The sequence below is a fragment of the Capra hircus genome, chromosome 2 (genome assembly GCF_001704415.2).
Source record: "Capra hircus breed San Clemente chromosome 2, ASM170441v1, whole genome shotgun sequence".
Lineage (NCBI taxonomy): Eukaryota > Metazoa > Chordata > Mammalia > Artiodactyla > Bovidae > Capra > Capra hircus.
Genome location: NC_030809.1, coordinates 76,546,112 through 76,571,295, shown reverse-complemented (window position 1 = coordinate 76,571,295; position 25,184 = coordinate 76,546,112). Strand labels below are relative to the sequence as shown.

General features: G+C 38.5%; 1 protein-coding gene across 1 annotated transcript in view; it reads right to left on the bottom strand.

The window, feature by feature from the left end:
- The window catches only part of THSD7B (thrombospondin type 1 domain containing 7B), a 1,038,357-nt gene that overhangs the window by 120,703 nt on the left and 892,470 nt on the right, over positions 1 to 25,184 (bottom strand). The window contains exons 16-17 of the mRNA XM_018062396.1: positions 7,450 to 7,583; positions 716 to 866 (exon numbers count right to left, since the gene is read on the bottom strand). Of these exons, the coding sequence (XP_017917885.1) occupies positions 716 to 866; positions 7,450 to 7,583 (285 nt within the window). The remainder of the gene's footprint in view (positions 1 to 715; positions 867 to 7,449; positions 7,584 to 25,184) is intronic.

The window sequence follows — 25,184 nt, the reverse complement described above, 5'->3', positions numbered from 1 at the left end:
CTAATTCTTTCCTTCCCAACATTTGGAGCCATATAATATGCTCCTTATCCTCATTTTCTCTTTTAGCTTTTTAAGCAGAAACATAAGTCTAAAATATCCAACTTTATCTTCTGAGAATATTAAATTGAACTGTGCTACTTAAAGAATATTTATTTTACTATACTCCTGTTATACTTCCAATTTTTTTTTTTAAAGAGGGAAAAGGCAAATGCTTTATACTTTCAAAAAAGGACTTTTTGTCAGGTTTGGAAGAAGAAGAACATGGTGAAAGAACACATTATCTTTGGGAAAACAGCACGAGGCAAAACATATCATCACTCATCACTAACAGAAGCTAAATAACCCAATGAGGTACTAAGACATACTGATTCTGCCAGGGAAAAATGGAGCAGAATCAACAGATTATAATGAGGATGATTTTGGTACCAAAGAAGCCCCTTTAATGGTTGGCATACATCTGAATCCTAGTGTGACCATTTTAGGGTCCTTTTCCTTGTTCGTACTCCCAGAATAAAGGCCTTAGAAGAAGCACTGGCATTTTAAATTGCTCTGTCACACTTGCTGAATTCTTTTTTTTTTTTTTTTCTTTCTTAGGCAAGATTATTTTCCCATGTTACAAGAAGGATGCTTTGGAGAGCTGCACTGTAAAAGCGCAGAGAACAAAAGTGATGGCAGTCCTGGAGGATTAGAACAGTGACAAGGGGAGAGAAATTACCTGTGGGCATTTGCTCCAAGGTCCCCACTCAGACATGACACATTCGTTGGGACACAGAAGAGAGCAGGACTGGGTTTCTGGGGGAATCTCATCCTGGTTGCACAGGCTGTTATCCACAGCTCCCCCTTCACCATCAGCAGCATTCATGCATCTATAATGCAAGATCATAAGATAGCTTGAACACTTAAAACAGTGAGGAGCGAGTTTAAAATTGTTATGATATATTCTAATTACTTACCCCTCCAAGATAATTAAACATAAAATAAGACTGATAGAGAAACCAGGGCAAAAAACAAACAAATAAACAAAAGACCTTTCAGTCAGTCAGGCTTTGAGTGAGTGAGTGAAAGTTGCTCAGTCGTGTCCAACTCTTTGCGATCCCTTGGACTACACAGTCCATGGAATTCTCCAGGCCAGAATACTGGCGTGGGTAGCTGTTCCCTTCTCCAGGGGATCTTCCCAACCCAGGGATAGAAGCCAGGTCTCCCGCATTGCAGGTGGATTCTTTACCAGCTGAGCCACAAGGGAAACCCAACCAGGCTTTATTGAGTGGTAACTCAGGGCAGAGCCATTATTCAGCAGAGCAGGGAAAGACTAGAGACAACACTCATCTTTGAAGAACTCTCCATCTAAAGAGAACTATCTACAATATATTTACTTAGGTCTTTTCACTGTAACAAATCTTGAACGTTCTCCTCTGAATAAATTCATCACTTTGTAATAACTAGACCTTGCATTGTTCCTATGACTCTCTCAGACTGTTCCTGGACTTCTAGCTCAGAGCATCTAAGGTTCCCTAGTTTTTGTTCAATATATTTAAGGTCATGGCAAAGTACTGAAAAAACATTTGAACATATGTTTCTTTTAGGTATTTTCTGCATTTCAGTAAGGAATTTTCATATTATAAACCAAAGGGCAACATGCAAGCATTTTCATGCAGCAGTTGAGCATGTGCTACTGATGCACGTATTATTGTTGCTCTGAGATAAATGCTGATGGGGATGGGATAAATAATCATGCTGCTGATTTAATCAAATTAAAACCAAAGCGTTATACTGCTATATACCTGCCAGAATGGTTTATATCAAAAACATGGAAAATAGGGAGGGTTGGCAAGAATATGGAGCAACTGTAACTCTTCTCACTCTGCTGGTTGGAGCATAAACTCTTTGGCAAACTAATTGGTAGTATGTCTATTAAAACTAAACATACAAACACAATGTAACCCAACAGTTCCACTTCTGTTTATATACAGAAGAGAAACGTGGATTCCCCCCCCCCCCCAAAAAAAAAAAAAACCTGCCTGGAAATGTTTATGGCACCACTATTTATAATTAGCCAAAGTAGAATTAATAGTAGTATATCTACAATAGCTATTCAGCCACAGTAAAATAAACAAATATATTGTGATAAACTCACTGAAGGAAATGCTATTAAGTAATAAGAATTCATTACTATTGTTGCATGAAAGAGCATGAATGGAGCTCACAACCACAATGCTGAACAAAAGAAGCTGGACACAAAAAGAGTATAGACTGTACAGTTCCCTTCACAGACACTAACAGGCAATACTCATCTACGGTGTCAGAAGACAGAATAGCAGTTACCCCTGTGGGAATGGTTATTGACTGATAAGGGCTTATGTAGTCCTGGTAAAACTTTGTGTCCTGGCCTCTGGGTTGGTTACACAGATGAGTTCATATTGTGAAAATTCATGGAGCTGTACCCTATGCTGTGGGCATTTCTCTCCATTTATATTATATCCCAATTCAAAGTTAATATTGAAATTATTTTCTCAAAAATATTTAATTAAGACTTGCTATATATAAGCTTCTTTTGTTTGGTATTGGAATACAAAGTGATCTGTTAATAATGATTCATTTATTAAATATTTTGAGGGGCTTACTTTGTACCATGCCCTTTCTTGGGTGCTAAGGTACAGAACCGAAAGAAAGAAAGAAAAAGGACAAGATTCCTTCTTCCAATGATAATGATCAAAGTAAAGGTGAAAATGAAAATGATGATAAGATAAATGGCGCCATTTGCTGATCTGCTACTTTCAGATACAAAGCCACAGCCAAGGAATAAGCAACTTAAGAGGGCTGTGCTGGAGAGCTTTAGCTGGAAAAGCTTTTAGCTTTTACAAATCATGCTATACTGGAATGAATTATCCTATGCATAAGGAGTTTCTTTTCTATAATTTTTTTTTATTAAGGAAAACTGCACCGAAGTCTATGACCTGGTACAAAATAAACTTTATGAGGTGCTAAGTAATAAAAAAAAAAAAGATACTGTATAAAGCAGGTTAACAAAAAATGGTAAACAGAGAGGAGATATAAGTCATGTCTTCTAATGTAGGGAGGCAAGGTACAGAGTCATCTATAGACTTTAATTTCTCCTGTGGTAATAGTCAATACTGGAAGGAGGAACCACTAAATGGCTTTAATGCCTTTCCCTGGGCAAACTTAAAAGCTGAAAATTGCTTTCCTTCTTGCCTGCACACTCTTCACCTGATATTCCTTTATGATTTTGCTGAAAAAAGAAGAGGTAATACTTCTGGTCAATGGTGTCCAGTTGGACATATGCATTAGTTTTTGTCTGCTCCCAATATGCCACAAAAACAATGGCAAAGGAATTTATTACCAAAAAAAAAAAAAAAAACCAGGGGAGAAGGAAAGGCATTATCTTGCAAGGACAAAAACCACGGGAAAGGACAAAGGCAACGATGGGAAATAGATGGACTAGTGGTATTTTAGCACACAAAGAAAACTGATCATTAAGCCTTCAAAAGAAAACAAAAAAAGTAATTCCATTACACATCAGAATACATGAAAAATTCAGGAATCTGTGGCACCAAGTACCTTTGGAAATGTGAAAGAAGGTTAGGCAGAAAAACTGGAGGATTTATTGTAAGTATGTTTATGTTTAAGGAGTACCTAAGCTCTGAGATGGAGAAGGCAATGGCACCCCACTCCAGTACTCTTGCCTGGAAAATCCCATGGACAGAGGAGCCTGGTGGGCTACAGTCCATGGGGTCACGAAGAGTCAGACATGACTGAGTGACTTCACTTTCACTTTTTACTTTCATGCACTGGAGAAGGAAATGGCAACCCACTCCAGTGTTCTTGCCTAGAGAATCCCATAGACGGCAGAGCCTGGTGGGCTGCCGTCTATGGGGTCGCACAGAGTCAAACATGACTGAAGTGACTTAGCAGCAGCAGTAGCAGTAAGCTCTGAGATGCCCTTTCCCAATACACAGAGCTAGGTGATGACCCCAGCACGGCCCCTGCTGGTAACTGAAGGGTTAGTATCTGTATAGGGTCATAAAACAGTTCTTTGAGTTAGAGAACACATGGCCCAACTAAGGATGGGAACATCATACTGATAATAAGATTTAAGGAAAGTTAACATAGTGAACAAAATGATCACTACCTTCATGACTTAAACAATGCACATTTATTATTTTATAATTTTGTAGTATAGAAATCCAACATGGAACTCACTAGACTAACATCAGCAGTCTGGCAAAGCTACATTCCTTCCTGGAGGCTCTAGGGCAGAATCGTCTCCTAACCTCTTTCATAGTCTAGAAGCCACTCATGTTCCTTTCTCTCTCCTCAAAGCCTTGTATCTCTCTGTGCCTTGCTTTTTTCCTTTCCCATCCCCTCATCCGTTTTTAAGGACACTTGTGAATAAACTGTTCCCATCCAGAGGATCCAGGACAATCTTCCCTAATCATATCTGCAAAGACCCTTTTTCTATTTAACATAACATATTCACAAATTTCAAGGGTTAGAATGTGAATATTTTGGGGAGCTATCATTCTGTTTACAACATTAGCCTTCTTTCATTGGGTTCCCAAAATACAGGTTTCTAGGATTATCTATTTAACATGTGATTTAAAAAAAGAGTCTTCCAGTGATTCTGACAAGCACAAAAGTAAAGACTTACATAGACTGAAACTGAAGATGTTCTCAAATGAAAATGCCCCTGCAATTACATATGCATCAGTGTCCTTGCCATATCTCCCGCTTTGGTCATCACTTTCATTTCTATTCAAACTCATTACAAAACTGCTTTAAAGCATGGCTATAGTTATCTTAAAATGTAAATTATGGGAGTAGGTCTGGTGAGGTCTTTACAACCTCCAGACATTCTTTGGATTCATTGGAGAGTATATAAACTCATTGCTAACACTAACAAGCGGGTACTCTTTCTGCCCCCTTCTGATGCCTATGTCAGAAGCTTTCTCTATCTCCTTTATACTTTAATAAAACTTTATTACACAAATAAATAAGTAAATAAATAAAGCATGGCTATATTCACTATCCCCACATCCTCCTCCTCCTTTATTACCGCTTGGACTTACTTTAACCACACTTTTATCATCATTCCAGACAGAACTGATATCATCAATAGATTCTCCTTTGCCAAACTCAATAATCAATTCTTATTTTAGTAAACTTCTCAAAATCATTAAAACCACTGATTACATTTTCTTTTTTGAAAATCCCTCCTCTTGCCATTTTTGGGTTGAGGGTTAGGGTTCCAAATACAGCCATATTTTCGGGCATTGCAGGTTAACACTTCAATGCATAGATTTTTTTTTAGCGGGGGGAGACACAGTTCAACCCACAACACATATTTGGTAGTTGTCCTTTTTTTTATTATACCAGGCTTCATCCATTTGAGCTGAGAGGTTTGGCTTAAAGGCCCTCTTGTTCAAGTGTGTTTTTCCTCAATCAACCTGCCACAATTCTGCCGGTAGCAATTTATTCTCTTGAAGCTTTCCTCTCTCTCGTGGGACTTTGCTTTAATAGTGCTAAGAGGCCAGGCTGGGATGAGAGTGAGAGATGCCACAGCTCATTTACACGTACTACCTGATAAGCTAGGCTAGTCAGTCATTTCTCAAAGCCGTGAGAAAATAGGACACAAGAGACAGATTGTGAAGAAAAAGAGGTAGAAGCCCAGTCTGTGACAGCCTGAGCAACCAGTCCCCAGGGGAAAAGGCAGTGAACAGTGGGAAAGAAAGATAATATGTTTATGAGCCCTTTGCCTGGGTTGGTGATGAGGAGCACCTCTGCAATTTCACCAGTGGCTATTTCTTTCAACTGTCTACCAGTGACTTTGTGACAACGGGACCAAGTCTCAGAAATGGTGGATATATACTGAATCACTGAATAAACTAAGTTCACTGGTGTTGAATAAGACCAACACATAGAATTTAGGTGTGACCTGGCAACTGACTTCAGTCTCAAAGATAACTCATTAGGGAGTTACCCGATTTGGGCATAGTGTGTCAAGTTGAAATGAAGCTTCCTAAATATAGCAAAATGACATACTACACTCAGGCAACTGAAAAGATTACTACACGATTGTTGATTTCTTCTTGAGCTTACATACTAAATCATTGCTTATGGTTAATATTTTGGCTTATGATTCTTCTTTAACATTCATTGCTATTTTCCTCATTTGATAATAAAATTATCCTTCTTTCTTCCCAAATCATTTCTTTATTTTTTGGCTGCACAAACCAGCTTGTGGGATCTTAGTCCCCTGATCAAGGATTAAGACTGTGCCCTTGGCAGTGAAAGTGCTGAATCCTAACCACTGGACCACTGGTTCAATCAGTTCAGTCACTCAGCCATGTCTGACTTTTTGCGACCCCATGGACTGCAGCATGCCAGGTTTCCCTGTTCATCACCAACTCCTGGAGCTTGCTCAAACTCATGTCCATCAAGTCACTGATGCCATCTAACCATCTCATCCTCTGTCAACTCCTTCTCCTCCTGCCGTCAGTCTTTCCCAGCATCAGGGACTTTTCCAATGAGTTGGCACTTCACATCAGGTCAAGATTTGAAGTTTCAGCTTCAGCATCAGTCCTTCCAATGAGTATTTAGGACTGATTTCCTTTACGATTGACTGGTTTGATCTCCTTGCTGTCCAAGGGATTCTCAAGAGTCTTCTCTAGCACCACAGATCAAAAGCATCAATTCTTCTGTGGTCAGCTTTCTTTATAGTCCAACTCTCACATCCATACATGACTACTGGAAAAACCATAGTTTTGACTAGATAGATGGACCTTTGTTGGAAAAGTAGTGCCTCTGCTTTTTAATATGCTGTCTAGGTTGGTCATAGTTTATTCTCATATTACATTCTGAAGTCTAATTGTGGGGGTTTAAATTGACTTTTTCAATGTATTGACATCCAAAATTAAGATAATGTCCATCAGCTATACTAACCATAGAGCAAAAGAGTGACCTGGCATTATAGTCCAAATCATCTAATTTGTCTGCAGTGATGGCCATGCATCATTGGAGGGATGTGATGGTTTTCCATGCAGTTGGTTTTTCCACTGAAGTCATTTGCAGGAAATGTTCAGGATTGTGGCTGACGTGCAGATGGAATCCCACAATATACATGGCAGCTCAAGGGTCCTATGTGTTCAGGAATACTTAAAGATGAGCAAGGACTTCCCTGATGGTCCAGTGGCCAGCACTCCACACTCCCAATGCAGGGGGCCTAGGTTCAAGCCTTGGTCAGGGAAATAGATCCCCCATGCTACAGCAAAGACTTGGTGCAGCTAAATAAATACATAAATTTTTTTAAGATGGGCAAAAGACAGAAGATATAGTTTGAGAATCAGAGTGTACTTGGATCAGCAACACTGTTGTTTTCATAAAAATATGTAAGTTTCACTGTCACATTTCCCAAATGTCTCCATGGCCACACACCTGATTTTCCTAGATTGCGTTCCTCCTCCACAGCGCAGGGACCTCAGCTCATTGTGGATTTTGCATGGAGACCAGTGCTCTACAACCCAGGAATACTGATTGCACTCAGTGTAACATGGGACTGCCTCATGCACCTGTCAAGAACAGGAAAGGAGAATAAAATTATGTGGAACTATCCAAGTCATGGAAGAAAAGCTTATCTTTTAGAAAAGTCTGCTTAACATAATCCAGGAGCTATAGTCTGGCCCCAAGAGCTAAACTGCATTCCCCCAAAGCAAGATATATTTGGCTTCTCTGAAATTACTAATGTACCTAAAAAAAAAAAAAACATATAGCGACCATCAACTAGAATATGATAGTGTGCCTTTGCAGAAGAGAAAAAAGGACAGTCATTATCTCCCACCAAGAATAGGAATTTCATTATCTTTTCATTCCCCCAAAGATCTCACACAGCATCTATTAGATGTCCAGCTCTCAATTACATGGTATACTATACTCTCAGATGTACTTTATGAGGTCAATTGAAATAAATATATGTAAGGAAAATTTACTCTTGAATATAAGAGGTTCTTAGAATGCATAAGAAAAATGGTATTATTTGTATTAGAAATTTCTTTTTCTATAACCAAATGATCAATGTTAACAGTCAATCATTCAGCATTCTGGGCATTGTGGCTTTACACGAATTTAGCTATTTATAGGATGTTTTCAGAGCATAGCTAAAACACACAGACACACACATACGCAAGGCAAACACACACACATGATAAATGCTGTGCATGACGACAGAGTGTGAATACATACAGACTATATAGTAAAAACAATGAATGAAGTAAGTGAATTGTTAGGTTACTTCCTATGCGTTTATTTGTGATGAGTTTTTCCTGAAATATTATAACATTGTGTAGGCAATTGCATTTGCCTTTTTAAGAATGAATTTTAAATGCATTACTCCTCAACAGAGAACATAGCATTTCCCCTTGGTAAGAAAAACAATTATCCTGTCCTATGATACCAATATGTTGGGGATTTCCCAGTGCTCAGCAGTAATGTAGGAGATGTAGGAGATGCAGGTTCAATCCCTGGGTCAGGAAGATCCCCTTGAGGAGGGAATAACAACTCACTCCAGGATTCTTGCCTGGGAAATCCCACAGACAGAGGGGCCTGGCGGGCTACAGCAAAAGAGTCAGACACAACTTAGCAATCACAAAGGAGGCTCCAGTGTAGCACGATGATGAGTAGTGATTCTAACTATTACCAAAATGGTTATTTAATGCTTTCCCTTTTAAATAGGAACTTGAGTCCCATGTCTTTCCTCTCCTGGCCTTTCCAGTTCCATAAAATTGTAAATGATGACTAGGCAGTGCTATCCAAACAGAACCATTACTTGCAAGTTTCCTCTAAATGTAAGGGAAAGCACTATGTAATGGGATAATCAGAAACCAAGATTGGAGCACTGTCAGCATGTGCAATGGAAATCAGATGAGAAAAGGTAATTTGTGAGACTACATCTTAGGAATCACAAATAATGCCAGAAACTATTTTTAACTGTGGGGTTCGATTTGGCTCTCTCATGTCGAGCATACGATGATAAGGAAAAGTGAAAAATATGTGAGGGCGAAATGAAAGGAGATGGGAAAATAGGAGTGGAAATGAGTGAGAGGAAAGGAAGGAATTAAGTAATAGAAGAATCACATTTCATGCTGTGAATGCTGATCAGAACAGAATGAAAGGGTTACAAGCAGTGCCTGCATTAGAATAAGGAAGTGACAGCTTGTAAGGGAGAAAAGACCACCTCCCCCCAAACTCATAGGGTAGTAGAGGTAAGAGAAAAATCTATAAAAATGAAAAGACATGACCCAAATCCAAGAGACACTAGGAAACTAAGCTGATGATGGCTGAGGTTTTAGCCAACCCAACTTCACCATGGAAATTAAGCTTACACTGAATTTACAAATTTGTTCTATAAACTCTTCAGCATGTATCAGATAATTTAAAGAAAGCTTTTTGGCTTTGCTATGAGATAGAAGGGGGCTTCCCAGGTGGCACAGCAGTAAAGAATCTGCCTGCCAATGCAGGAGCCACAGGAGATGCGAGTTCGATCCTTGGGTCAGGAGGATCTCTTGGAGTAGGAAATGGCAACCTACTCCACTATTCTTGCTGGGGTAGTCCCATGAATGGAGGAGCTTGGCAGACTACGGTGCATGGGGTCACAAAGACTCAGACACGACAGAGCAACTGAGTACACATGCCTGAGATAGAAGAAAGCCTGCTAAAGCACTTTGCAAAAATTGCGGGGGTGGGGGGGTGAAGAACTTAATTAAAAAAGTAATTTTCCCACCGCTCATGCATAGATCTGAGAGCATGGGACATTCTCTGTGAGAGGGACCTATTTTTCTAAAGCTCTCAGTAGCAAGTGCAGTTTACACTTTCACCCTCTCTCCCATATAAAGCCCCAAGGTCAGATGGGAAATGAAAAACTGTTTAGTTGCATGTATCTTTGATATACATATTTGAACTCCTGGTCTTGTACTAGTTTACTGGTTTTATTCTTTATGCTCCAGTAATCGACATGTTCAGTTCAGTCACTCAGTCGTGTCCGACTCTTTGCGACCCCATGAATCACAGCACGCCAGGCCTCCCTGTCCATCACCAACTCCCGGAGTTCACCCAAACTCACGTCCATCGAGTCGGTGATGCCATCCAGCCATCTCATCCTCTGTCGTCCCTTTCTCTTCCTGCCCCCAATCCCTCCCAGCATCAGGGTCTTTTCCAATGAGTCAACTCTTTGCATGAGGTGGCCAAAATATTGGAGTTTCAGCTTTAGCATCATTCCTTCCAATGAACACCCAGAGCTGATCTCCTTTAGAAAGGACTGGTTGGATCTCCTTGCAGTCCAAGGGACTCTCAACAGTCTTCTCCAACACCACAGTGTAGTGAAGTCACTGACTTTGCTGACAAGCTATGAGAAGAGGGGGAGCAGGTCTGTGTAGGGAGATGTTGACCCACCTTCTTAAATAATGGTGTGAAAAATAGGACTTCTTGAAGAAGATTCTCCATCACATGGATTTGCCTGATATATTTCCCCTGTATGCATCTGCCATTTTAATATTTCTTTTACAGTTATTTCTGGCTAATACACCCCTACCTTCCTTCAAAGTTCAAGTAAATCCCACCACTTCCACAAGGCCTTTCCCATGACTCCAGCTGGCATGTCTTTGGTACTCAGTTGTTTGTTCAATCACATTCTCTTTGAGACCCCATGGCACTATGCCAGCCTCCTCTCTCCATGGAATTTTCTAGGCAAGAATACTGGTGTGGATTGTGGTTTCCTACTCTAAGGGGTCCTCCTGACCCAGGGAATGAACCCACATCTTCTGAGTCTTCTGCACTGGCAGGTAGATAATTTTACCACTGAGTCTCCTGGGAAGCCCTTGGTATTCAGTGAGAGCTTCAGTTTTAAGCAGACTTGTAGCCAGATTATAATGTCAGGGCGCCATGTGCAGGGCTCAGATGTGGTGGCAATTAGGGCCACACTGTGCAGAGCTGGGGGATCAAACTCATTCAGTGAAGTCATCACCTCTGTTGTTGTTCAGCCACACAGTTGTGTATGACTCTGCAACCCCATGGACTGCGGCACGCCAGGCCTCCCTGTCCCTAACCATCTCCTGAAGTTTGCCCAAGTTCATGCCTATTGCATCAGTGATATCATCCAACCATCTCATCCTGTCATGCCTTTTCTCCTGCCTTCAATCTTTCCCAGCATCAGGGACTTTGCCAATGGGTCCAGCTGTCCACATCAGATGACCAAAATACTGACTCCTCTCTATGTTTCTCCTATTTTCTCACTTATTAAATAAGAGCTCTTTTTTCTCACTAGTCTTAATGTCTACTTTGTACCATAAATCATACTGAAAGATCATGGCAAGAGAAACACAATTTGAAACTTTACTCACAAATATGCTTCTGGTTTTAACCAGTCAGACCTGGACTATCAGTGTGTGTTTACATGAGTACTAAACCTGTAAATCTTAGGAAGGCAGGGACTGTGTTTCTATGATGGTTATATTGTAGAGGAGGGGGTGATGTCCAATCAGTATTTGCTGAATTGAAACTAATTTTTGAAGGGGCTCTGATTGCTAAACGACCCTCACTTAATTTTCTAGAGAAAACAAGCTCATGAATGGAACACGTATTTTACAAAGCTCGAAGGATATTAAGAGGAAACAAAAATGAAATCCTTTTCTTTCCATTATAGGGCTTTTGTGAAGGATAGCCATCACTATGTTATCAAAAGGTGCTGCCTGATGATGTAGCTACAGGAAAGAAAGGCTGTCTTTAAAGAATTGTTAGAGTTGTTTCTTTAGAGACCTTGTTCATCAGGCATGGATTCTTACCTAGAGGATCAACACCCACAAGAGGCAAAAAGGCAGCAGGCATTCAGGAATAAAAATGTACTATCCAAATGCCCAATTTCTTCTCATGTCAGTCCTTTATGTTCTGGCTATTTCATATTGCTATTTAGTTGGTCCTTATTATAGTTTCATAATGGAGATGTGTTAAAGCATGGACTTTATCAGGGAATCATATGGAAATGTTCCAAAAGAGAGAAATGAGCCATGGGAAAGTTAAATGAAAATCATTTCTAAATGGTGCAAATTAGGAAGAAAATAACAGGGCTTAATAGGGCCACCAATGCTAGGAAATACCACTGAAAAATCTAAAACCTCTGAGAGAAGTAACATTTCATTCTCCTGCTAATGAGTCCTATGTGTTATTTCTTTATTGGGGAATGCTGTTTTTATAATTTTGCATTTCCAGAATCACATTAGTCATTAGCAGGAGAATGAAATGTTACTTCTCAATGTTACTCATTCATTGAGTCAGTCATTTTAATATTTATTAAGTAAACCTCTGCTTACTGTAACTGATCATTTTCGTTAGTACTGTTTTCTGATACAATTCTCCAACTATAGACTGACTGGTAAAAACTTGGAGGCAGCGTCTCATTGGGGTTCACCAGGTATCATTATTATATATCAGAGTCTTAGGGTTCAAGGACTCAAACAAAGCAAATAATCCAACAACAACCACATACACACACAAACACACACACAAAAACACACACACAATAAAGAAAGGAAAATTCACAGCCTCCAGTTTTCTGTAGCAATAATGTTTTGCTCCAGCAAAGCTGCCAGTCAAGACCGCAGTAGAGATCGTCATGCTTGAGACTCCATGCTGGGACTGTGGCTACTTAGTAGAACCTGAAAATCAGTTCACAGGCCCAACTGAGACTAGAAATTCCTGCCAGTCAGAACCAAGGTCTGTTAAGATCAATAAAGCACTATGGGTTTCCTTCTCCTCAAAAATGTGAGTTCTAGTTGTTTTTGTTTAGTAGCTAAGCTGTGTCTGACCCTTTTGCAACCCCATGGACTATACCCTGCCAGGCTCCTCTGTCCATGGGATTTCCTGGAAAGACTGCTGGAGCGGGTTGCCATTCCCTTCTCCAGGGGATCTTCCCAACCCAGGGATGGAACCTGTTTCTCCTGCACTGGCACGCAGATTCTTCACTGCTGAGCCATCAGGGAAGCCCCTTTGTCTCTTTTCTTATCCAGTCGGCTATGGAGTTACGCTCTCCCTTTTTAACATTAATCGACTAGCGAGAAAGTACCAATAAACTGTTTGGTGCCATGGTGTAGTATGTCTGTGCAATGCTGAAAAATTCAGTCCTAATGCAACTGCAGCCACAATGTGCCTATCTTTCACCAGTCCCTGGTCATCAATGGCAACACAGTTATGTCTGTACAAGATATTCTACGTCTTAGGTCTTGATCATCAAAATCATGAGTTAGATCACAACCTTGAATTAGACAAGGTTGCTGTGATCCTGATTTATAGGCAAAATAACTGAATTTAGAAGAAGCTAAGTCCATCATTTATGGCTTATAAAGCACAAGGCTGGTGCTCAAACTGAGATTGAGAATCTCTGGTGATGTCCAGAGCTCATGGACTCTGCCTGTTCAGATTGAATGAGAATACCATGATAGCCATCATCTGTTCAGTGATGAAGATACTGCTAACATTTATAAATCCCTGAAAAAGTAAAACCCCAAACTGAATATTAAAAGATGTTTATATAATAAATCCTATTAACTTTAAATAGAAAAAAAATGCCTAAGCAATTCATTTCTAGTCTTTGGGTATGCAATCTCTTTTCTCAATTTCAAAACCCTCAAAAATGGCTCAGAAAACTAATGCAAATTTAAATCAAGACCAGGCCCCTGTCTTTTGAATGATTTTAACTCTGTGTGTGAAGATGATGGGTTAAAAAATATATATCCACAAATGTTTTAAAATTGGTATTTTGGGGAAAATAATTATGTCTGTGATTTTGTGTTATGAGATGCTCTAAAGGGCAGCAATTGGAGTCAGAATGTTCTGAAGTCTGGTGCTATGTACAGGGTTTGGGTAACTGTCAGCGTCAGCCCAGATGTTCAAGTCTATGGCCCTGGCTAAGCCCCTCTTGCTAGAAGTTTTCTCACACTATATTCTCAGCTACCTAGCAACCGAAAAGACTTCCTCAGAATTCTCTGAGCTTACCCACATTCCTGGTTTATAAGATTCACCATTGGTTTTAAATATGCATTATATGTGTTCTTTTCAATCTTGATATTAAAAATCTAAAAATGACAATAATAATGCTGGATGAGTTTTATCTGCAAGATTTATGGACAAATAAACTGTTGAACATTAAAGGCGATGAGAAGTTTATTAAAATAACGACCATGGTAGCTTCATTCTCCATCTCCTAAGAATCATGGTTCCCAAGTGTGATGTGCATACCTGGAGAATTGTCACATTGTTTAAAGGGGCCTGTGAATGCATTCTCCTTCCAAATATCTGTAGTCTCAATTAATAATATAATCTCATAAATGTTAGTCCTACCACTTGTCACATGAATGCAGGGAATGCAGTGATTTTAAAAGGTTTAATTCTTTTGAAGGAACTGCTGAATTTGAAGTCACTCATTAAGAATTTTCTCACCCTAGGCTAACTGGTCCTGGGTTAGAGCATAAGGTCCTCATATCACTCAGGGAACCACTGTCTTTTCATATAAAGAAGAGAATAAATAACTAACGAGAAGTCTATGCCCTATACTCTTTATATTCTGATAAAATGTGTTGTATAGAATAGCCCTCCTCCCAATTCTACATATTGAAATAAATTTTTCCTGAGACGATCTAACCTCCAGATTTTTTTGCTTTTCATTTTCCAGTGGCCTATGGCACTTTACTCCTTCCCTCTGGTCTGAATATCACTGATGATGTTTTAAGCACAGGGTACTCATTATCAAGACCAACACCCATGCACAGCTAAACCGTCTCTGACATCATGTAGTACTATTTTCCTCCTCCCATGGCAGAGGGTGGAGAGATGCGAGGTGGGAGAGCTGGTTGCTTACAGTGAATAAGCGTGGCTCCAAGCCATGCAAATACTTCTTCCTCTTCCCCATGCTTCCTCCTCCCCATCAAGAATGTCACCCATTACAGAGAGTATTTAATGGAGGGGAACCACAAAGCCCTCATCCAAATGGCCATGGTTAAGCTCAGTAATCTGTGCTGGTGTAGTTTATTTATAATGGTGAATAAGTATAATTGCCTTAGTTTTAATTGCATAATATTTCTCTTTATAACAGATTTACATTTCTTATTGTATATCATTTAAGTGACCATAAAAATAATCCATGGTCTTAAAGCAAACTATATGGTAAGGGACATAAGCAACAAAAATTGTTGCTGTATAGATCTCATAATGCACAGGTATTCTACAATAAAGTGTGTGTGTGTGTGTGTGGTGTGTGTGTGTGTGTGTACGAGTGCACACACACGAGCACTGATCAGAATCCCTCTGTACCTGGTATGTGATACAGAACTGCGGGAGCATAGTGACACAGGCAATTTGGGGCAAGCTGAACTCTAAAGCCCACACTCTGTATCACAGTACTCTAAACAATCATAACCAGTAGAATGAGAGGAGACTCACTCCAGAATCTGGACTGCCTTCTCCAATCCCCTGGGAGATACCACCCACGGCCATGCTGTGAGATGAGATCAGAGGGAATTTTGCAGATTGCTCACAGTATGCCAATGACTGCTGTCATGGCTGCCCTTTGGATCTTCACAGAACAGATTGCAGTTATCAAGCTGAAGGGAAAAAAACAAGCAAACCTGTGCCAAATATGATTGATACTTCCAGAATACTGTGTAAGAGCTCTACTCATAACCCTTCAGAAAAGAGGTTCTGGATGAATCTTGAGCGTATTATATAAAATAAGCCAATCACATAAGGATAAATACTGCATGAATATATGTGTATGAGGTATATCAGATAGCCAAACTCACTGAAGCAAAGAGTAGAATGGTGGTTATCGTGGGCTGCAAGGAGGGAAAAATAGGGAATCACTAATCAATGTGTATAAAGTGTCAGCGATGCAAGATGAACAACTTCTAGATATCTGTTGTAAAATACAGCCTATAGATAACCACACTGCATTATATACTTAAAAAACTGTTAAGTGGGGAGGGCTATCTTACATTAAGGGTTCTTACCTCTATAAAATTAAAAAGAGTTACATATCTTACGGGGGGTTGGGTTGCACCATGGAAAACTGACCAGTGAAAGAACCTTTCTGTTTGTAGCATCTGTTAGATACTGTCTAGGAGTCTAGTACAGATATTAGAAAGATGGATGGATGGATGGACAGAGAGACAGACAGATAAAATGCGGGACAAATATACAGGCAAAGTCTGGGTCCAGAATATGACCATCAGAAATTAGGTGAGAAAGGAAAGTTTTCTTTCTCTGATGCAACAGAAAGGAGAGCTTGAAATAGAGATTGCTTCCCTTCTGCAGGTTACAAAGGTTTTAAGTTATAGCCATGAGGCAATGCTAAAGCAGAGATGAGCAGATCTCAGTTCTTTGAAATAGATGTCCAAAGGGTAAGTCAGAACAGTATATGGTATTGTTTGGAGTTTATCCGGAAAGTGAGGAGATGGGACTTAAGTCCTCACATATAAACTTGAAACTCATTATGTAAGTGTCCAACAAAAGGGAAGTTCTGGGGAAAACCTTTGCTTTCCTTAGTGGCCTTTGCTGGGAGAAGGTCTCATACAGCTCTCACCCATTCTCAATAGTTGAGAGCATCATGGTATCCCTACTCTAGGATGCAGGCAATTGTCTTTTCACTTGATGAATATAACAGCCTATTGCAGCATGCCTAGGAAATCAATCTAATTTGAGTTATAAAAACTTAATTTGTATAAAGAAGCAGTATGATCTAAGTTGAACATTCCTTAGGTAAAGACATCCTATGTTTGTGTGGATGAACTATCAGAAACACAAAGATAAGGATAAGTAGCTCTAGTTGTAATTAATCTACCATGACCTTCTTTGGATGAGAAATTCGTCAAGCAAGCAAGCAAACAAACTAAAATCTAAATCTCATAAAATATGTACAAGGCCCTGGTACCTACAAGATGAAGCTTGAAGACTGTAGCTACCTGGGTAAGTAAATAGGAAATTTGACAAGGAATAATTTAATTGGTAGACAATGGGAGCCATCAAGATTTCTGAAATTTATGGCCTGAGAGAATATTCCAAATGAAGTTTGGGGCATATAAATCACCTTCATCATGGGGGAGATGAGATGGGATGCGCCAGAAGGCTGGGAAAGGGGAAGTGGTTCCAATATGAGATTATGGCTACCAAAAATAATGATCATGATCTACCTTTTCCATAAAACTTCCAACATAACAAAAAAGAAGAAATACCAAGATTTGGTGGTGAAAATGAGAGAGAGAAGTAAAACATTAATCAGTTCAGTTGCTCAGTCGTGTCCAACTTTTTGTGACCCCATGGACTGCAGCACGCCAGGTGTCCCTATCCATCACTAACTCCCAGAGTTTACTCAGACTCATATCCATAGAGTCAGTGATGCCATCCAACTATCTCATTGTCTGTTGTCCCCTTCTGTTCCTGCCTTCAATCTTTCCCAGCATCAGAGTCTTTTCCAATGAGTCAGTTCTTCGCATTGGGTAGCAGGACTACTTTTTGAAATCATTTAAGATTAATATATTCTAGAGCCTAGTGACATATTAAAGTTTTCTCATTTTTACCAACAGAATTGTAAGAAGACGAGACATCAGCTTTCCTGATGTCCTGAATTCCAAGGAGTATTGCTAATGAGCATAGCAGCAGAAACTCTTGGGTGTTTGCCAAGAAAACTTCTTTATAATATTTTTACTGTCTTATTTTATCATATCTTGGCTTAGTGGGGCTAAATCTAAGGTCATGGGTGACCTAAAAGCATTCTAGTCTTTGAAAGGTTTGCTCAGAACTTCCCAGTATTCACAGCAGGCAAGAACAAAACTGGCTTCTAGGACCAAGTCCAAAAGGAAACCCCCATAATGGGCAAGAAATTACTTTTCACGTATTTCCTATCATGCAGCGGGAGCTCTGGGCCCACCATGCTACTGTTTCTTAATCACTACAACAAACAAATCTTTCCTACTCTAAAATGCATTGGTTCTTAAACACCACTTACTCCAAAGTCTATCAGGAAGTTAGAACAGAACAAAAGAATGAGCCATCAGAAATGGCCTTTATTCTATCTAGTAGAAGAAAAGAGATAAGAATTTCAGTCTACAAACTTTATTCCTATGTTGGCTAATTTATACATGCTCCTGACATCACAAAAGGCAGAAGAGGAGAGGAACAGTTTATCTTTTCAACTAAGGGAAAACGAAAAACAGAAATTATTATTTATATGTAGTTTGAGGCAAAAGAGAAAGAAAATAAAAAATGATACAAAATATCTGTAGAGGCTTTTTGCACAAAGATGTTATGTGCGACACACACACACATAGAGCAGTCTTTTTCTTCTACAGATAAATGTACAAGGAAGCAGTTCTAAGGTTGTATTGCACTCTTACACTTTTCCTTGTTGAAATACAAGGCCAGGCACGGCACAAAACGACTTTTTAAAATATGAACTCTTGGTGTGAGTCCTTCCATAACAAAGCTGAGGTGTCTAAGACAAAGTTAAAGTGAAACATAGAGCCCCAAGTGATGTTTTATAACCAAGGATGGCACAGCCTGACCTTTGCAGAAATGAGAGGCAAGATTGATTGGCTAATGGAATCTCTGCCATTCACTTACATGGTGATAAATTGGGATCTTGGCTCTGATTCCCACCCTAATTTCATCAGTTGGAGACTCTTATTAGGGGCTAATTGAAAGCTGACTCTTTATGGAATAAAGAGCATTTTATTTGCAACAGTCTTCCCCTGAGGCAGAAAGTTAGGAAAAGACAGGCACTGATGTGGACCTTTTAGTTTCTTCACAAAATAAAAACAGAAGATCATTGCTGAAGGAAAATGATAGTTAAGGGCAGACCTGTACCTGGCCTCTGTTTTAGTTTATTTTGTTTTGACCAAAGGAAAGAAAGCTGATGATAAAGTAGAAGTCATGTCTAACAAGCAAGTATTATTTCCATACAACATAAATGATGAGCCTATTCCTGGACTTGAAAAACACAGGTTATTTGAAAAACTTGACAAAGAAGTTCTTAAAATAAACTACAGAATGATGAATTAAACCATTTACATAAAGTGGGCAAGTATCTGCAGACTTGGACTTGATAAAAGCTAAAACATATATACACAAAATGTGTGGAACCAATGACAGCTTTTCTGAGATATTTACTGAGAACTAAGATTTCCAGATATATTTTCTATAAACAATCCTTTCCCTATTCCTAACCCCCAAATAAACTAATTTATAGTGTCTCTGGTTAACACTCTATACTCAATAGATATATATTGGCAGAAATATGAAAAAATTAGTACAAAAATATTCTCTAAGCATGTTCCTGAAAAGTATACATAAACCAAACCATGATTCTGGCATCACCTGAAGCTCAAAGTTGTGCCCTTTGTAATTAACTGTATAGGAATGTTGATATTATGCATCAAGTATTCAAGTCTAATTGCTTGTAACTGTACCCTAGTCCAACATTTTTAAGTAGATATCCAAATGAATATTTCTTTTTTTTTAATTTTTATTTTTACTTTATTTTACAATACTGTATTGGTTTTGCCATACATTGACATGAATCCACCACGGGTGTACATGCGTTCCCAAACATGAACCCCTCTCCCACCTCCCTCCTCATAACATCTCTCTGGGTCATCCCCGTGCACCAGCCCCATTGTATTTCTTAGATTTTGTGATTTAAAATTTTTCTCATCTCTGATTTCATTTGACTCCTCTGAATAGAGATGATGGTACTTGGACAGTATTACCTCACTTCCCCATCCCAGTCATGGATGCCTTAGATGGATTATAAAATATATAAGCTTCTAAAATGACTGTTTCTTTCCCTGTAGGCAGATAATATTCAAGATGTTCAGGACTCACCGTGCCTGCTAACTAAAGGCAGACCCTGCTGGCACGAGGGAGCCAGGCTCACAGTGACAACTGGATCTCTCTGAAGGGAGGGGCCATTTCTAGCACACCTCTTACGTTGCACTTAGCATTTGACATGTGAAGGGACAATAATAGGCTCATAATTAAGTGCATGTCCAGCTGAACACTAGGAAGTATAGGGCTTATGGTTCTAGATATCAGCTGGCATCTTACTTGCCAGGGTGGAGGGGTCTGTTATAATATACTTCCTTAGCAGGAACCACACTGGTTTGGACTGATGACACAGCATCCGTAGAGCAATTTAGGAGATGGGCAGCATCAACTACATTACTTGTATTGGATTCCTGTCCTCCATTATTGGATTTCTTGGTTAGATTCTATTAAATTGATAATGTGGCCCTCTGTAGAGGTGGATTCATTTCAGTGATGGGTGAAGTGATCCTTTACTCTGTGCTAAAGATTATCTATGGTCTAGTGAGCAGAAGATATGAAGAGAGCCATGAGAAAGCGATTATGATTCAGGTTCTACCATTAACTTCCTGGCAGTTTCCTTAAGGATCTCTTGGGGTTTAACTTTTCTCTCTATAACCTGATGTTAATATTTATTCTCAAGAGAACTTTAGTAAGGTATATAAGCTCAGAAATTCTGAAAGGGTTCACTATAAAAAGTAGTATTTTTTAATAAGATTAGCATTGAGGCATGGAATTGAAACCCTAGAGTAGGAAATGGCAACCCACTCCAGTATTTTTGCTGGGAAAATCCCAAAGACAGAGGAGCCTGGCAGGCTATAGTCCAGAGGGTCACAGAGTCAGATACAGAGTGCACACACACACGCATGAGCTGAAGACGTTTTGGAGGAGGAAGTAAACTGTATGATCATCTGTTTCAACTGCATTATTTTCTTCATCAAAAATACACCTGCATTCTCATCTAGATTAACCTAATAAACTGAATAGTTGTTAACACTATACCCTCAAAACATGGGAGAGGTGACAGATGGGAAGAGACAAATGCCTTGAATTTTTACCCTTCTTCATCCTCCACACCCCCTAATATATTGATTAGAAAAAGAAGCCCAATCAGGAATAGATAAATCAGCAAAACAACCTGAGTCATTCTGGAAATAGTATTATTTCTTCTAATAAACTGACATCAAAGGCTTTTTACAATTCCATAGTCACATCAATATTTGAAATTTCTCTTTAGCATGAAATGATTACTCCTAAAAAGGAAAATTCTTTAATTTCATAGCTGAGATGTAAAATGTACACGATGCTTAAAGAAAAAATTATTAGCATTTAGGAATTGTTCGCTACATAAAGGTAAAGAAAAGAGTATTGTTTAGGAATAGAAAGAAAAGGAAGTATGACTATCATGAAAACTATTCTTCATTAAAGATAAATGTCATCTGCTAACAGTTAATCTTCTGATAATGGGAACTTTTGATAGTTGCAACTAGATCTCCTGTATTTACGTTTTTACTAAGGGGTCAATTAGTTAGACATTTACTGAATTTCTACTCTGTAAGACCCAGAATCTCCTTAGACACTGGGCAAAGATGACACGAATTATTTTCTCTAATATAGGTGCTGGAAAATGTATGGTCCATGGGTCAGACTTGACTTGCCACCTATCTTTTTCCTTAAAGAAAAAAAAGATACACATTTTATATACCAAAACATTCACTCTTTTATAGTGTAAAGTACAGTTTTTAATATATTTAAAAAGTTGTGCAACCATCACTATTATCTCTAATTTCATAATATTCTATTCACCTGAGAAAGAAGCCTTTTATCTATAGGCAGTCATTACATGTTCCCTGCTTCCCCCTCCCCTGGCAGCTAACCACTAATCTACTTTTTGCTTCTATGGAGATTTACCTATTTGGATATTTCATATAAATGGGAATCATACAATACATGGCCTTCTGTATCTTTTTACTTTGACTTAGCATAATATTTTCAACGCCCATCCATGTCACAACATCAATAAGTATTCATTATTGTTTATGAATGAATAACATTTGATTTTGTGGGTATACTAAATTTGTTTACCCATTCTTCATGTCAATGGACATTTGTGTTGTTTCCATCCTTTGGATCTTATCAATAATTCTGCTATGGACATTTGTGTACAAGTATCTCTGTGGATATATATTTTCAGTTCTCTTGGCTATATATTTATAAGTACAATTGCTGTGTAGATTCTATTTCTAAATATATTTAGGAACCTCTGTTTATCTTTTTGAAGAAATGCCCATGGGTTTTCCAAAACAGCTACAACATTTTAAATTTCCAACAAGCCATGTGGGTTACAATGGTTATAGTTACTCTCTGGACATTTTTGTTAACACTTATTGCTGTCGGTTTTTTTATTATAAGCATCTTAGTAGGTGTGAAGTGACATCTCATTGTGATTTTGTTTCATAATTCCCTAATAAATACTTATGCTAGCATCTGAGCATCTTTCCATGTGCTTACTGGTCATCTATCTATCTTCTTTGGAGAAATGACTATTGAAGTCCAGTGTCCATTGATTAATTAGGTTATTTGTCTTCCTACTTCTGAATAACAAGAGTTCTTTATATAGCCTGGACACTAGAGCCTTATAAGATATATAATTTCCAAATATGTTTTTACCATTCTATGGGTTGCATTTGCACTTTCTCGATTATGTCCTTTGAAATGCAAATGTTTTAAATTTTGATGAAATTTATTTTTTCCTCTTTGATTGCCTGACCTTCAAAGATATCCATGGCCTGACCCAAGATTACAAAGACTTATGCTAATGCTTTCTTTTAAGAGTTTTATAGTTTTAGTTCTTACATTTTGATCTCTGATCCATTTTGGGCTAACTTTAATGTATGCCCTAAGAGAATGGTACAAATTCATTCTCTTCATGTGGATATCCAGTTGTCCAAACACTATTTGTTAAAAACACTATTTTCTCTTCGTTAAATTGCATTGACATTTGTGTTTCTCAAACCTTGACAAAGATATTTGTGTCCTAATCCCTGGAACTAATGAATGCTGCTTTATATAGCAAAAGGGACTCTGCAGATGTGGTTAAGTATTTTGTGATCCAGAGATACTCCTGGAATATAAAGTAGGTCTGATGTAATTAAAACAGTCCTTCTAAGAGGATCACAGAATAGTAAGATACAGAAGCTGATATGAAAATGAAGCAGAAATGGTTCTAGTGGTAAAGAACCTGCCTGCCAATGCAGGAGACATTAGAGAAACAGGTTCGATCTCTTGGTTGGGAAGATCCTCCAGAGGAGGGCATGGCAACCCACTCCAGTATTCTTGTCTGGAAAATCCCATGGACAGAGGAGCTTGATGGGCTACAGTCCATAGAGTTGCAGAGTCAGATATGGCTAAAGTGAATTAGCACACATGCACAGCCATGGATACTGGCAGCTTCTAGAAAATGGAAGAGGAAAGAAAGAGCAGATCCCTTGGAGCTTGCAGAAGCAACTAGTGCTGCTGACACCTGTGAGACTTACTTTGGACTTTTTACGCCCTGAATGGCAAGACAACTCATGTTGTTTTAAGTCATTAAATTTGTGATAATGATAATTTCTTACAGAAGCAGCAGGAAACTAATGCAACACCCTCATCAAAAATCAACTATCATAAATGTGTGGGTTTATTTCAAGATTTCTGTTACTATTCCATTGATCTACAGGCCTGTCCATAGGTACAGCACATTATTAATTATTGTAACTTTGTAGTAAGTTACAAAATTTCAAAGAGTAAATCCTCAAAATTTGTTTTTTGTTTTCAAGATTATTTTAGCTGTTTTGGTTCCCTTGAATACTTTACTTTGTATGGTTCCAGTCCACTTAAATTTACTGAGACTGTTGTGTGCCCTAACACATTGCCTGTCCTGCAGAATGTTGAATGCACAACTGAGAATGTATATTCCAATGTTATTTGCTAGAGTGCTTCATAGTTTACCTTTTCCTTTACTAGCACTCTTTATTTTCTCATGTAGACTTGAATTACTGTCTAGAGTCCTTTCATTGTGATAAGAAGTACTCCCTTTAGCATTTTGTGCAGGCCCAGCCTGCCAGCAATGAGTTCCATCTGCTTTAGCTTCTTTGGGAGTTTTTAAAGTTTTCCTCATTTTCGAAAAATGATTTTACTGGATATAGAATTCTTGGTTGAATCTTTTTATCTTCTCCTATATGTCTTCCCATTGTCTTCCAGTCTTAACGGTATCTGATGAGAACTTAACTGTTAATCCTGATAATGGTGATCATGTGTATATGATGAGTCCCTTCTCTCTTGCTCTTTTAAGATTCTTTGTGTCTGACAGTTTTTATTATGATGTATCTATGTGTATATTTCTTTGACTTTATCCTGACCTGGAGTTGGTTGAGTTTTTGAATGTGTAGATTAATGTTTTATCACTAACTTTAGGAAGTTTTGACCTTTATTTCTTAAAAAAAAAAAAAAAATCTTTTTTTCATCTTTCCTCTTTCCCTGGGGCTCCCATTATCCATATGTCTGTGTTCTTGATAGTATCTCATAGATTTGAGGCTCTATAAATTTACTTTCATTATTTTATTTTTTCTATTCTTCAGACTGGATAATCTCAAGTCACATATCTTCCAATTAAATGATTCTTTATTTTTGCCTTCCCAAATATACTGTTGGGGCCCTCTAGTTAATTTTTTAATCTCAGTTTATGTACTTTTTAACATCAGATTATGAGTTTGGTTCTTCCTTATAATTTCTATTTGATTATTGATATTCTCTGTTTTGCTTGACACCATGCTTGTATTTTCCTTGAGTTCACTAAACATTTTTTAAAATGATCAATTCAAAACCTTTGCCTAATAAATCCAACTTCTCAGCTTTCTCAGAAACAGTATCTATTCCCTGCTTGCTGTATATGGACCATACATTTTCCATTCGTGTTATTTTGTGTGTGTGTATGTGTGTGTGTGGTTGAAAACTGAATACTTAACATAATATGGCAATTCTGTAGACCAGATTTCCTTCCTCTTTGTAGTGTTTGTTGCTTTGGCTATTTATTATTGCTATTGTTTTTTAATAACTTTTGGTAAGTAATTATCAGGAATCTGTTATCATGTCTAAAGATGTATCTGATTAATGATCTGACAGAGATTTCCTTTAATGCTTGGCACCAGTAAGTCTTCTAGTAAATGTGAAGGGGCTCTATATGATGGAGCACACACTCAACACTCAGCTAGTTTATTTACAACTCTACCTTTGTC